Source organism: Nilaparvata lugens, chromosome 3, assembly GCF_014356525.2.
Source record: "Nilaparvata lugens isolate BPH chromosome 3, ASM1435652v1, whole genome shotgun sequence".
Classification (NCBI taxonomy): domain Eukaryota; kingdom Metazoa; phylum Arthropoda; class Insecta; order Hemiptera; family Delphacidae; genus Nilaparvata; species Nilaparvata lugens.
The window spans coordinates 62,504,286-62,517,944 of record NC_052506.1 but is presented as its reverse complement, the minus strand read 5'-3'; the positions used below and the strand labels follow the sequence as shown (position 1 = coordinate 62,517,944).

Below are 13,659 nucleotides of genomic sequence, written 5' to 3'. Positions count from 1 at the left end.
CGATAACTCCAGTCCTAATCAACCGATTGACTTGAAATTTTAAACTTAAGGTCCTTATACCATGAGGATCTGACAATAAGAAATTCAATAAAATTGAATTCAAAATGGCGGAAAAAATGGCGGATAATTACTAAAAAACCATGTTTTTCACGGTTTTCTCGAAAACGGCTCTAACGATTTTCTTCAAATTTATACCATGGATAGCTATTTATAGGCCCTATCAACTGACATGAGTCTCATTTCTGGGAAAATTCCAGGAGCTCCGTAATATTCTTGAGAAAAATGGCGGATAATGACTAAAAAACCATGTTTTTCACGGTTTTCTCGAAAACTGCTGCAACGATTTTCTTCAAATTTATACCATAGATAGCTATTCATTAGCCCTATCAACTGACATGAGTCTCATTTTTGGGAAAATTGCAGGAGCTCCGTAATATTCTTGAGAAAAATGGCAGATAATTACTAAAATACCATGTTTTTCAAGATTTTCTCAAAAATTACTTGACCGATTTTTTTCAAATTCATACCCTGTATAGTTATTTATCAGCTCTATCAACTGGCATAAGGCTCCTTTCCGGGAAACTAATGGGGGGTTCACCCCATCCTTGAGAAATGGACTTTGTAACCTCCTTCTCGTGCATGAGGTAGGTAGGTAGAGCAGTTCATAAAAAGAACACATAGTCGAGATATTTCATCTGTAGAACAAAGGAAAAAGTACTCTGAAAACAATTATATATACACATATACTGTATACAGAAGTCTGATCGTAGTTTAAAATAAAATGTTGCCGCCAATCGTCATTATGTTATTCCCCTAAATTATTCTCGTTTAGAAATGGGGCTTACAGTTCAATGAGCAAGGAAAGTTGTGTGAGTGTACCACACCAGATTTTTTGGTATTTTATTGAGCTTTACTTCTCAACAGTTGCATATTATTTTTTCAGTTCACCCACGTCCAGTCAAGGAAAGGTTATAGAGGGAAAAGTTGGGAAGATAATTTTCGACCCCGTGGTTCAGTTTAGGGTAGTTAGGAGGTAAACATATCAAAAGTCCCCACCCCTACCCCCTGTGCTAAAGGGGTGGGGGTGGTTCAAAGGTACCATTTTTTGGTTTCTCGCATAAAACTAAAAAACTATGTATACTAAGAACAAGACTGTCATATAACAAATTAAAGCTTACATAATTTCCTACAATATTCATTCTACAACTTTTATCATATCTCCTCTAGTTTCCGAGATATCCGCTCTTGAAGGTGTGACATTTTTGAAAAAAACACGTTTGCCACCAATTTTTTTCTATTTTTGCTCTTATAACTTTTTATTATTTCTCTATTTCAAGTTTTCCTTTCATTGTTATAGAAGCTTCAATATAGGGGGTGAAATTTTCATTGCTGCACAATTGATCGTTTGACAATGACATTTGAATCATTTGTGTCTGTGACACAATTTTTGACTTTGTAGCTTGATTTGGACTAGTTAGTAGGTGAACATAGCAAAGCTGCAAAGTCAAAAACATTTTCAAAACATTCCCTCCAAATTCCTTTGTCAATTGGTCTAGTATTGCAAAAATGGAGATTTCACACTCAACACTGAAGCTGCTGCAAAAAGTGTAAGGAAATTACTAAAAGTGTGAAATTATACATCAAATTGAAGAGAATTTAATGCCTTATAAGCTCATAATCAGCATGGATTTTTCCCGTCGATTTTTAAAAAGTTATAAGAGCAAAAATAGAAAAAAATTGGTGGCAAACTTGTTTTTTTTTTTCAAAAATGTCACACTTTCAAGAGCGTATATCTCGGAAACTAGAGGAGATATGAAAAAAGTTGTAGAATTAATATTGTAGGAAATTATTTAAGCTTTAATTTGTTATATGACAGTCTTGTCCTTAGTATACATAGTTTCTCAGTTTTATGCGAGAAACAAAAAAATGGTACCTTTAAACCACCCCACCTCCTTAGCACAGGGGGTAGGGGTGGATTTTTTTTATATGTTTACCTCCTAACTACCCTAAACTGAACCGCGGGGTCAAAAATTGTCTTCCTAACATTTCCCTTCATACCCTTTTTTGAGCATTCATTGCCTGGACTAAGTGTGCTTTGAGAAATTTGGTTGAAATGTCTATCAGTTTGACTAATGAGACAATAAAAATTCAATCTAACCGAATACTTTTTCACTTCATAATAAAGTTTTATAACAATCATTAAAATCTGATTTGTTGGTAACCAATAACCCGTTAGTAATTTGTTGATGTACTTCTATTTTTGTGCCAGTAAATTGTATCACTGGTTGGCCAATTTGACAAATTTATAGGTGAAGTATGCATGATTATTTGATTGTATGGGTAGAGATCTTGTGGTATTTCTCCATAATAAACAGAATAAGACATTGATATTTTCAAATGTCAATACCACTAATAGTATATGAATATACTATAAATATACGATTGACAACTTGAATGTTGTATTATGTTTAGTAAGTTGCATTGAATTGATTGTTGTCTGTTTCAGGTTGATCCAGAAGCACAGGCGTCCAGTGGCCAGGGAGGATTAATTCTTTGCATATTCATTGCATCCATAATAAGTATAGCATATGGAGTCTACAAATGCATCAGGTAATATTTTCCTGTTGATTCAGAATAGTTAACTTATCACTTTAAATTATGTTTCACTCAATTACTAGTAGTTCGGGGAACAGTAGAACTCGCTACACTCACTAAAATCACTACTCACACACGCCCGCCTATTCACTCACAAACACATATACAAATTGGATCTACAGTATCAATATGTATGCAATAGGATCGGTGGAGGACGCTGAGAAATAGAAGTTCTCTACACTTTTGAGCTAGGATGCACGGTTGAAGAGATAAAAATAATCTGAAACTTGAAATGTGGGACTTGAAAAAAAATTATCGAATTCCAAATTTGTTGACATTTTGATCATGTGATATATGAAATAAGATCACCTTGAAGCGCTGAAGAATAAAGGTCCTCTACACAATTGACCTCGGAAGCACGGTTGAAAAGATAAAAAATCTGAAACTTGGATTGGGCTTTTGAAAAAAAATCAAATTCCAAAAATTAGAAATTTTTGAACATGAATAATGCCGATTTGAAGCGTGGAGAAGAATTTGCCCGATTTGAACCTGATCCGATAAAGTATTGAAAAGTTAGGTTGATTTTTAGGGTAAAATTTCCGAATAAACGGCCGCCATCTTGAAACGGGGATGAATTTAAAATTTTGAAATATAGACGTTTTTGCGCCTTGTTTCAAAGTAACAAGTACTTGTATACCAAATTGTATCCAAATCGGTCCATAACTGCGACTGTAACTGCGGTACAAACAAACAAACAGACAAACGCCGATTGACTAGAAACAGAATTCGCTCCACTCATTCAATTATTTTATTCATGAAAAATCAATTTGATAATTTGCAATTGTCATTATACTATAATTATATTAAAGTTTGATGTTATTGAAAGGTGAGCCTCATAGACTGGGGCTTCGCAACTTCAATCTGATATCACTGTACCGGTTCGATTCCCATTCCGTCTGGCATTTCCTCTATCATTTCTCATCTCGTTACAATTATTGCAAGATTCATATACTTATGTGGGCATTATACGCTAAAAGATTTGCCGTTTGTTAATGAAAAGAAACCATGATTTTTTTATTTTTATGGAAATGAGCCGTTGTCATTGATGTGCAGGAAACGTTCAAATATATAGTTACACTTTATAAAATATAGTTTGAATTTTAATATGGAAAAGGAAATTTCTATTTAATAGGAATTCAATGTATTCTTACTTTTAATTATTGTGATAATGAATTTACAAGCTAATGAAATTATAGAAGCTAGTGTAGTAAAGTGCACGTGTAGGAGTAATGTGAATGTGTTTCAATATGTTGTGTTTGTTGTTGGTTAGGCCGAAATCGAAGTCGAGTGGTGGGCTTCCGTGCGAGGGAGACTCGGCCGCTGACCCGCTGTCACCGAAGCCTCAGCGCATCGTGGGGGCGGCAGGGTTGCAGCCGGGGGCGGTGCGCATGTCGATGCTGAACGGCGGAGGCGGCAGCAGCAGCGGCGGCTACGAGGTGTGCGGTGGCGGGGGCGGCAGTCGCAGTGCAGTGACCGGCGCCTCCAGCTCGACACAGTCGCAGCTGTGCTACCCTCTGAATCCGCCCCCCAGTCCGGCCACCACTGTGCAGCGCGACGCCGACTACTGCTGCCCCCGCTACCTGCCGCCCCCTCCCACCCCCTGCAGCACTGACGTCTGCGACGAGTCTGATTCCAACTACCGCTGCGACAGCGACCCCTTTCCGCCCCCGCCCACCCCTCGCTCATACTCTTCCGGCCCACCTTCCCCCTCCTCCTCCACCTACTTCCACCCCCTGCCGCCGCCTCCGTCGCCCAATGCTCGTTACCATCATCAGCACTGCTAGTTTCCAAAGCCGCTCAGTCACAATACAAAACTCTACCACATGAAACATTATTGAATTTCTCTACAGCAATCCATTTAGTTTAAAGTCAAACAAATTATTATTACTCATATTAGACTAAGTTAGAGCTCAAATACGTGCTTAATACTTGAATCTTTTCTATTGTATCCGTTTTTAGGGAGTAAACAAATCATTAGACCCGTATTAAGTTTAATCAGAAGGGAAAACTCGATGACATGAAACAGGAATGAATTTCTCTATGGCACCCCATTAACGTTCAATAAATTGTTATCACCCATATTAGACTAGGTTGGAGATTAAAGACGTGATTAATACTTGAGTCATTTGTATTATATCCGTTTTTAGGGAGTAGATATATTAGTCCGTAATAGACCATCAAATATTCTATTTAAGATCCTTGACCAACTTTTATAAAAAAAAAAAACAATTCCAACCTATTCATATAAGATAGAGAAATATTCTATTATGTGATGACCTATTACATCACATGATCAATTTTCTTTTTATACATAAATAAGTTATATTCGATAAAAGATTGTCAACGATATTTTTTAAAATGTTGGATAAACTAATGCTGGCCTAATACATTAATGATTTACTCTGTGTAAACAAATACCGTACTATAATAATTTACAGTAGTGACTAGAATTAACTCATTAATTTTAGTCACTACTGTAAATTAGTATAGTACGGTATTTGTTTAAAAAGAGTAAATCATTAATGTATTAAGCCAGTATTAGTTTATCCAACATCTTAAAAAATATCGTTGACAATCTTTTATCGAATATAACTTATTTATATATAAAAAGAAAATTGATCATGTGATGTAATAGGTCACGGTACATTTGCCTTCTGTATGTGTTCAGAATTCGTGTTCAATTATCAAAATTGGTTATACCAATATCCTCTACGTTCCACATAAAGAAAAAAATATATATATATATATTCAAGCCATCATCTTGCTTCGCCAGATTGAACCGTATGGTTCGACGCTTAACAATTTATTCCTGCTTTCCAATTACTTTCTGTTCTGCTGATCAGAAACCGTTGATATTCCATTAGTTTTTACGGAAATATTCACTCATTCACTAGCACTAGTAAGTTGATTCGTAAACACTCTCATAAGAATCAATGCTTATTAACGATTCCTGTTTCTACTCAGTAGAATAGAAATACATTGGAATGCAGGACTTGAGTGAAGTCAAGACAAACTTGAAAAGTTGACTTAACTATGTCACGATCAATGAGAAAGAAGTACTGCGACCAAACGTGTCTGTATTCACCAACTAATTTATTAAGGTTGTAGCTAGCTCTATCAATATTTTGGTCTTTTTTGTTAAATTTTGGATTTCACCGACTTTATTTCTATGTTGTAACATACTCGTAAAATTGTAGATCCATGAAAACAATAGAATACTCAGACTTTTATAGAAAGCATTATTTTTATCAGAAAAATTTATTGAACATTAAGGGTTCTCTTTCTCTCTCTCTCTCTTTCTTTCTATTCCTTGGTTTCTCTGAGTCATGTCATAGTTAGTTTTCCTTTTAATGATTAGTTTGTACATTGTCGCCTACTGGAAGCAGAGTGCTCCCAAATAATAAATTAAGGAATACCGTGGAAAAAAAATTAATATTTTTAATGAAAAGAGGCAACCTGAACATTCTAATATCACTCTGACTAATGACCCCACGTTTGAAACTGGAAGATTTTGAGTTTATTCAAAGTGATTTGTTGAACTCAAAACGTTTGCTTGTAGTGGGCGACGCAAGATATTAGAAAACACGCAACTAAACAATATCAAAATGAACAAATATGATTACTTATTTGAATCGATGGCAATTGGCTATTGAATCTTTTCCTATTATAGTTAGAATATTGTATTCTAAATATTGTCATCCACATTCAAATTATATGGTTGTAATAGAATATCATGTGAATTAATAGTTACCGTTATTTTTTAATGTATTGGACATTTTGAATAACATATTTTTCTATTTACATACAATTTATACTGTATACAAACAACAAACAACGATTTATTCAATTAAATGGTTATAGATCTAGAATAATTATGTTCCACGCTTCCTAGCTACGGAGAATTATTTCCTCTGGAGAGGAAATATTTTAATCTGTATACATGAATTAGAAGAATTTGTATATTATTTTTTGTACATATATGTACAAAGAATTAGCATTTAATTTCAGGGAGAATTTATGTAATTATCATTTGAAAACATTTACTGATTGCTGCTATTGCTATTTCCTAATTTATTAATAATCCAATAGATCACTCAGCTACGAATATTCCGCAGTACAGTTCTTGCAACTGAAATATAAATTTTATTCATTCAAAATATTTTCAAACAAAAAAATTAACACATGAAGTTATGTTGTCAACGTTTTACTCCACTGTAGCAAAACATTTTATGGGACGTTATTCTTATTGAGCAATTCTGTTGATAAAATAATTTTTTCTTCATGATAATCCATTCATTGAAAATATTTTTTTTTCACATGGGACCTGAGTATATTCTAATGATTGCTTGTTTGGACATTGAATTTGAAAATAATGAGAACGCATAAAGGGTCACATGTGGGCCAATCTAGATTAACTGTTTTTGACTATCAATTGTTTCTTTTTTACACTTGTGTAGTATTGAAATGTATTTATCATCTTCCTATTTCTTAAACCTCAAGAGCTTTATATATTTCTCAGGAATGTTTGTCCTAGTACTGAATATAAAACACCTATTTATAAGTCGTGTGAAATACAGTGATGCTGAAGTAATAGTGAAGTAAGTCGAGTAACAGCTTAATCTGATGCCTTGAAGTAATTTCTCTTTAGAATGTTGATAGCTCCAAAAAGCATCACAATGTAGCCTTTTTCACAAGTTGCCTTATTGAGAGATTCAATTTGAATAGTTGAATTTTATATTCATTTTATTTGTTGATTATTATTATTTGATCCTTTTTATTGATGTTTTGTAGCAGTTTTTTGGTTGGCTTTTTGTCAGTGTATGAAATGAGGTGTTTTGAATTGGTTAAGTTTTTGTTTAGGTAATTTCTGTATCATAATACAATTTATTTATCCTTACTTTTGATACAAAACATTTTTGTGCTTCAACGAATTAAGAAAATATTTGTGAAAATGAACTAACTTTGAAAATTTTCAATCTGAAATATTCTATTTAATATTTTTTATGGCTGTGCAATTAGAAAGCTGGCTTTCATTCTATAACTTTTCTATGTAATTTTTCATGAGACCATTGATCATATGAAAATTATTTGATTGAATACTGAGTGAGCTCAGTTCGAGGCCCAATGATAGACTCAACTTTGAAGCAAGAAGATTGCCATGCGTATTCTAATATTGCAAATCTGCCTCATTACCCAGACACAAGCCTAGAACTCATGTGGGCATCACCCCCAGCAAAAATATATTAGATGGGAGGTAAGAATTTCTTATGAGAAATTATAATTGGTCTCATTTTCCATACACTATCTCAAATGTATTTTATTACCTTGTAATGCACCTCCAAATAAATTAAAGCTTGTCTTGATTAAATATATTTATATATTGTATTTTATGGACTCGATAAATTTACTAGACTCAATTACAAAACTTGAATAATTACAGATGAAACTAATGAGACATTGCATTTATTCGAATTAGATCGAATTTTCATCTAGCTGTTAATCCTGTTGTCAATATTTGCAGTAGAAGTCTCCGGAGTGATTTACAGCATTTAATTAGAATTTCGTTCAATAATAATTACTTAATTAATTATTATTTGATTCAAACATTAATTGAAAATTGTGATTTTTGCTCATTGCAAACAGATTTGCTATTAACATAAGATGAATAACGTTCAATTCCAGTAATTAAATTGTAACTATTGTGAGTATATACAGATGAATAGATGAACGTGTTCATTCTCACATCTATATCTCTTAAACAAATTACGATAAATAATTCTATTCAGAACCTTAGAACCTGTTAATATCATAAATAGCACAGTTAACATTCAATTTATAAACTATATTATTCAATCGACCAAACACACAGATCATAAAAATGTCCAGCAAGGTAGTAAGTAGATTGATAGAATTCACTCAAAAATTTCTAGTTACATTAGTAAAGTAGAAAATGTATGAATACATTGATTCGCTTGAAATTAACTGTCCGTTTAGTGTATATTGATGTTAATTAGTCACATAAGTCTGGTCTTCCATATTGCTTCGCAAGTAGATAGATCAAATTAATTTGTGTCCAATCGAAATGTCGACGTAAATTTTGATTGTACAATGACTGAAGCTAGGTAGGCTACAATTGATTAGGTAATATATATTCTGTTAAATTGTAAATAAGAAATTGTAATTATTATGTACAAATGCAAGTTATCTCAACTTCATTATTTGAAGTGAAAGTAATAAATACATCACAATTACAAATTAACTGAAATACAAGTGAGTATATCACTAATTTATTATTTTTTTATATGTACTATAAAAGCTGTTACATAGAATTTATAATAGAAATAGTAGATCTAAGGGTTTAAATGTTTAGTTTTTTGTAAAAATTGACTTAGTGTACATTTTTCATGTACCAAGACTCATCTCATCAACCTCTTGATAGAACTGTTAATAGAATGCATCATGCATGATTTGATGCATTTTAATCTAACGTGGATAAAGTTCCTTATCGCTCCAATTTCTATTATTAAAAATAGAATAAACCAGTTAGCCTACAATCCATGAGTTTATAATCCTACAGAGTTGCCATACATACAAATATAGTGGTGACCCTTGGTAAAATTTAAAAGATATTCATTATCTTCAAACTTTGACGACAATATTTCAGTAAAACAGACTTTGATTAATACTATTTCTCTGAAAATTCATCGAGGAATTCTGGAAATTCTTCTCAAAATATTAACTCAGAGTGAACTATCCGTTTCTAATTTGATTCCCTATATTTTTTACAAAATCTTCAACTATGCTTTTCCGTGGTATGTTGGGTCCAATAGTTCGAATAATCTCTATTGTAGAGTAGATTATTAATCTATAGGTAGGTACTACATCAGATTTCTTCTGAGCAATGTTTATTATTCATAGAACCATCACATAATTTTATTACATTTATCGGATAATTTATCCTGTTCTCGAAAAATACAATTTTGATGGACTGATTATTGGTTGATTTCCTTCCATTGTATGTTTACTGTATGATTAAATTATGTGTACCTTTACCAATGTTAATATTACTGTTATATTATAATAGAAATATATTTCAATGTTTACTATCTTCATCCAACAGAATAAAACTTGTTCCAAAATTAACTTGAAAATCTATCATAATTTTTCCTCATACTATAATCATTTTTTTACTCCAATTCAATAAATCTCATATTCGTTATGGTTCTGATTCGATTTTAAAATTTTTCAATTTTACTGACTCGGCGTTTTCCAGAACATGCTTTTTTATTTTGTTCTCTCTTTGCTTCAGAATGTATAATTCAATACCCACCATAATACAGAATTATTCTAAATGATGGACCATTTCTATAACTCAAGTATTCATACTGTTGGTTATACTTTTTTGAGTGAAAAATAACATGATTAATAGTGGCGACTTATCTGTTTGACTAGATAATGTGCGACATCAGCACGTGAAATTAATTTATTATGATTAAATTTTGTGCCGGTTGCACAAAAGTCGGTTAAATTTTAATCGTGATTAATTCCACGAGAACCAAACAGAGAAGCCGTCTTTTCAACAAATTCTTCTCTGATTTTTGTTCTTATAAAATTTATCACGGTTATAAAATTTAACCGGCTTTTGTGCAACCATGCCTAAGTATCTATTTAAAAATAGAAAATGAACATTCTTTTTACAGGATGGGGCAGAGCCGACTAACGACAAGTTTGGAAACAGTAAAACTTGAAAAAAATGGTTTACTCCATTCAATTCAGTAAAAATATAGTTTTTATTGTTAATTTTAGAAAATTATATCACTTAAATGGCGGCCATCAGCAGCTCTATACATTGATATAGCCGGTTTTTAAAGTTTTCAAACGCATTTAGGCACACGGCGATTGGTAAGGCCTGGATCTCTAAATCTGACTTTTTCCTTCAGTTCTTCCAAGGTGTGTGGGCGATGTTTGAAAACTTATCTTTAAGGTAGCCCCATAGAAAAAATAGCATGTACTTGAATCGGGTGAGCGTGCTGGCCACCTTACGTCCCCTCTCAGTGAGATAAGCCGCCCTGAGGCACGCACGGCACCCACAGCACGCTCACTCGATTCAAGTACATGCTATTTTTTCTATGGGGCTACCTTAAAGATAAGTTTTCAAACATCGCCCACACACCTTGGAAGAACTGATGGCCGCCATTCAAGTGATATAATTTTCTAAAATTAGCAATAGAAACTATATTTTCTACCGAATTGAATGGAGTAAACCATTTTTTCTAAGGTTTAATGTTCATTATTTATAACCCTTCCAAACTTGTTAGTCGGCTCTACCCCACCCTATATTATAAGAAATGAGAAGTATTTATAATGCAAAGGAAAGTTTCAAAGTGTGTTCAATAATTTGGTCTCTGGCTGTAAAGATATGTTCTGCATAATGTGTTGCTCATAAGTAAGAAATTTCAGATTTGTACTATAGTGAGTATGAATATTTTATATTGGGTCCATAATTTAGAATAACTCGCCATATTTAGATATCAATATGTCTTTTGGTTTTAACGTTCATCGGTCGATGTGCTTCATTGTTGATCAGGCGAGTCTTCTGATTGATACTTTTTCTCAAGGAATACATATATATACTTTTTAAATTAAAGACACGATAAAAATGTACATATTCAAATGTGGTGCATTTTCATAGAAAATCAAATTTAGAAGAACTCCTACAATAACAATAATTAATTCTCATTCAATTCGGAAATAGGTCACCATGTTTGCTCTTTTCTAGAAAATGCAACAAAAATTTCAAATAAATTATTAGTATTGAAGTAATCGAGTTATCATCTTCAATTTGTTTCTTCTCAGATTCCATAATGTGAATGAAGAAGATATTCATGTCAAATGAAATACTGTAATACCAGCACTTTCAAGTTGGCCTATTCTATTCTCAAATCAAATTCACTTCATTGTACAATGGTTTTTACAAACAATAACAAAATATAAAATGATTGAGTACACTCCCCATTAGGCTAGACGTGTTTTGATGAACAGTGTTACCTTACATCTCTGAGACCGCATTTCCTTATTATTTTCTTACTAGATATATTTTCTTATTCTATAGTCATTTATATACAATGGTGGCTACAACATGTACCGTAACTGTATTCATGTACTAATAGAAGTTCACAATGAGATGAAATATATAACTCATCATCATAATATGAGCTCGATATAACTCTCCCACTAATCAAAACCATGTTGATTTATATCTTGATGATTTTGAATTAAAATATATCCTTGATCGCCCCTAAAATGAGCAATAGAGAGCGCAGAAATTTGCGTCTATGCTTGTTGTCTGCAGAAAATATTCATATAAAAACTTGGCTATTTTGCTGCAATCTATACTAGACAGGCCTTGAGAAGGCACTACCGATAACTGCATAGCTCCCTACAGGGTGCAGGGGAGCATATAGTTATCATGAAAGGGTTATGGAGAGAAAGTTTGGAAGACATTTTCAACCCCATAGCTCTATTTAGGGTAGTAAGGAGGTAAACATATCAAAAGTCCTCACCCCTTCCCCCTGTGCTAAGGGGGTGGGGATCGTTCTAAGAACCATTTTTTGGTTTCTCGCATATAACTCCAAAACTATGTTTCATAACTGTCCTATACGAAGTTGAAGCTCCACGTAACTTAATTCGACACAATATTTACGGTATATAACAATTTTATCTGTATCTTCCATAGTTTTCGAGATAAACTTATCCGTTCTTAAAGGTGTGACATTTTTGAAACAAACTGTTTGCCTTGAAGTTTTTACTATTTTTGCTGTTATAAATTTAAAAAAATCGATGCCAATTATGAGATTTTAAAGCATTAAATTCTCTCCAATTTGATGTATAATTTCACAAGTTTACGCATTTCCACATGACTATTGTTTTAATTGTTTGAGTGTGAAATCTTCAGTTTTGCAACAATAGAAAAAATTCACAAAGGAATTTGGAGGAAATGTTTTAAATACATTTTTTGACCTTGCAGCTTTGTTAGGACCAGTTGGGTGGTAAACATTTCAAAAGTCCTCATCCCTGCCCCTTGTGCTGAAGAAGTGAGGGTGGTTAAAAGTTTCATTTTTCAAAGTATTGCTTACATTCTTATAAATCATGGGCAAATGTGTCCAACCGACATCTACTTAAAATAAAGCTTGATAAATTCCCTACAAATTTTGATCAGTGGAGTTTTGTGATATTTCCAACAGTTTTCGAGATATTTGCTCTTGAAAGTGTGAAATTGTAAAAATAACAGGTTTTTATCCATTTTTTTATTGCTTTTCAGGGCTTTTTACTTTTAAAAAATGCATCGTAAAAATTAATGTTCATCGTACATTAGTAGACCAATGAATTTTCTACAATCAAAATTCCACTATTTCATGGTTTCCTCTCATTGTTACAGCTGCTTTGAAGTCGGTGGTGAAATTTTCCCCTCGCCGAGGCGTGCGTGTGGCTTTCGAGGCTTGCCTCGCACAAACCTGTGTACTGGGCTTCATGTCTGTGGGTACTGGGCTTGATAAGAATAATGCTTAAACGGTGTACACACGTACGTTTGCCTCGGGTGAGCATACGTGTATGGGCTTGCATTCGCACGTGTGGACACTGTTCGCTGAGGCATGTGGGCGAACCGGAACCCTGTCGGTATTTTGGCGTGCTCAAAGGCGCCTCGGGCGAGCATTGAATGTACGTGTGGACGCGATTTTGCCATACGGGCAGGGGTGCCCACAAGGGGGGGGGGGGCATGGCGCAATTTGCGCCATCAACATTTTTGGGGGGGGCATGATTTTTTTATATTTTATGTCAACATTTTGAATCATGGCTAAAAAATCAAGGTATTAAATAGAGATATCCTAATGTAGTTAATTTTAATACTTTTTCCCACCTTTACAATGTTATATTCTGCAAAGTGTAACTCAATATAAAGCATAAAAAATACAATTGATAGTAATATGTTGTATGCAGGAATTT

At 33.4% G+C, this 13,659-nt stretch overlaps 1 protein-coding gene across 1 annotated transcript in view; it reads left to right on the top strand.

Moving 5' to 3' along the window:
- LOC111049074 (low-density lipoprotein receptor-related protein 6) overlaps positions 1–9,798 on the top strand; it is a 69,242-nt gene extending 59,444 nt beyond the window's left edge. The window contains exons 26-27 of the mRNA XM_039422860.1: positions 2,507–2,610; positions 3,926–9,798. Coding sequence (XP_039278794.1) covers positions 2,507–2,610; positions 3,926–4,439 — 618 coding nt within the window. The 3' untranslated portion in view covers positions 4,440–9,798. The remainder of the gene's footprint in view (positions 1–2,506; positions 2,611–3,925) is intronic.
- Positions 9,799–13,659: the final 3,861 nt, after the last annotated feature.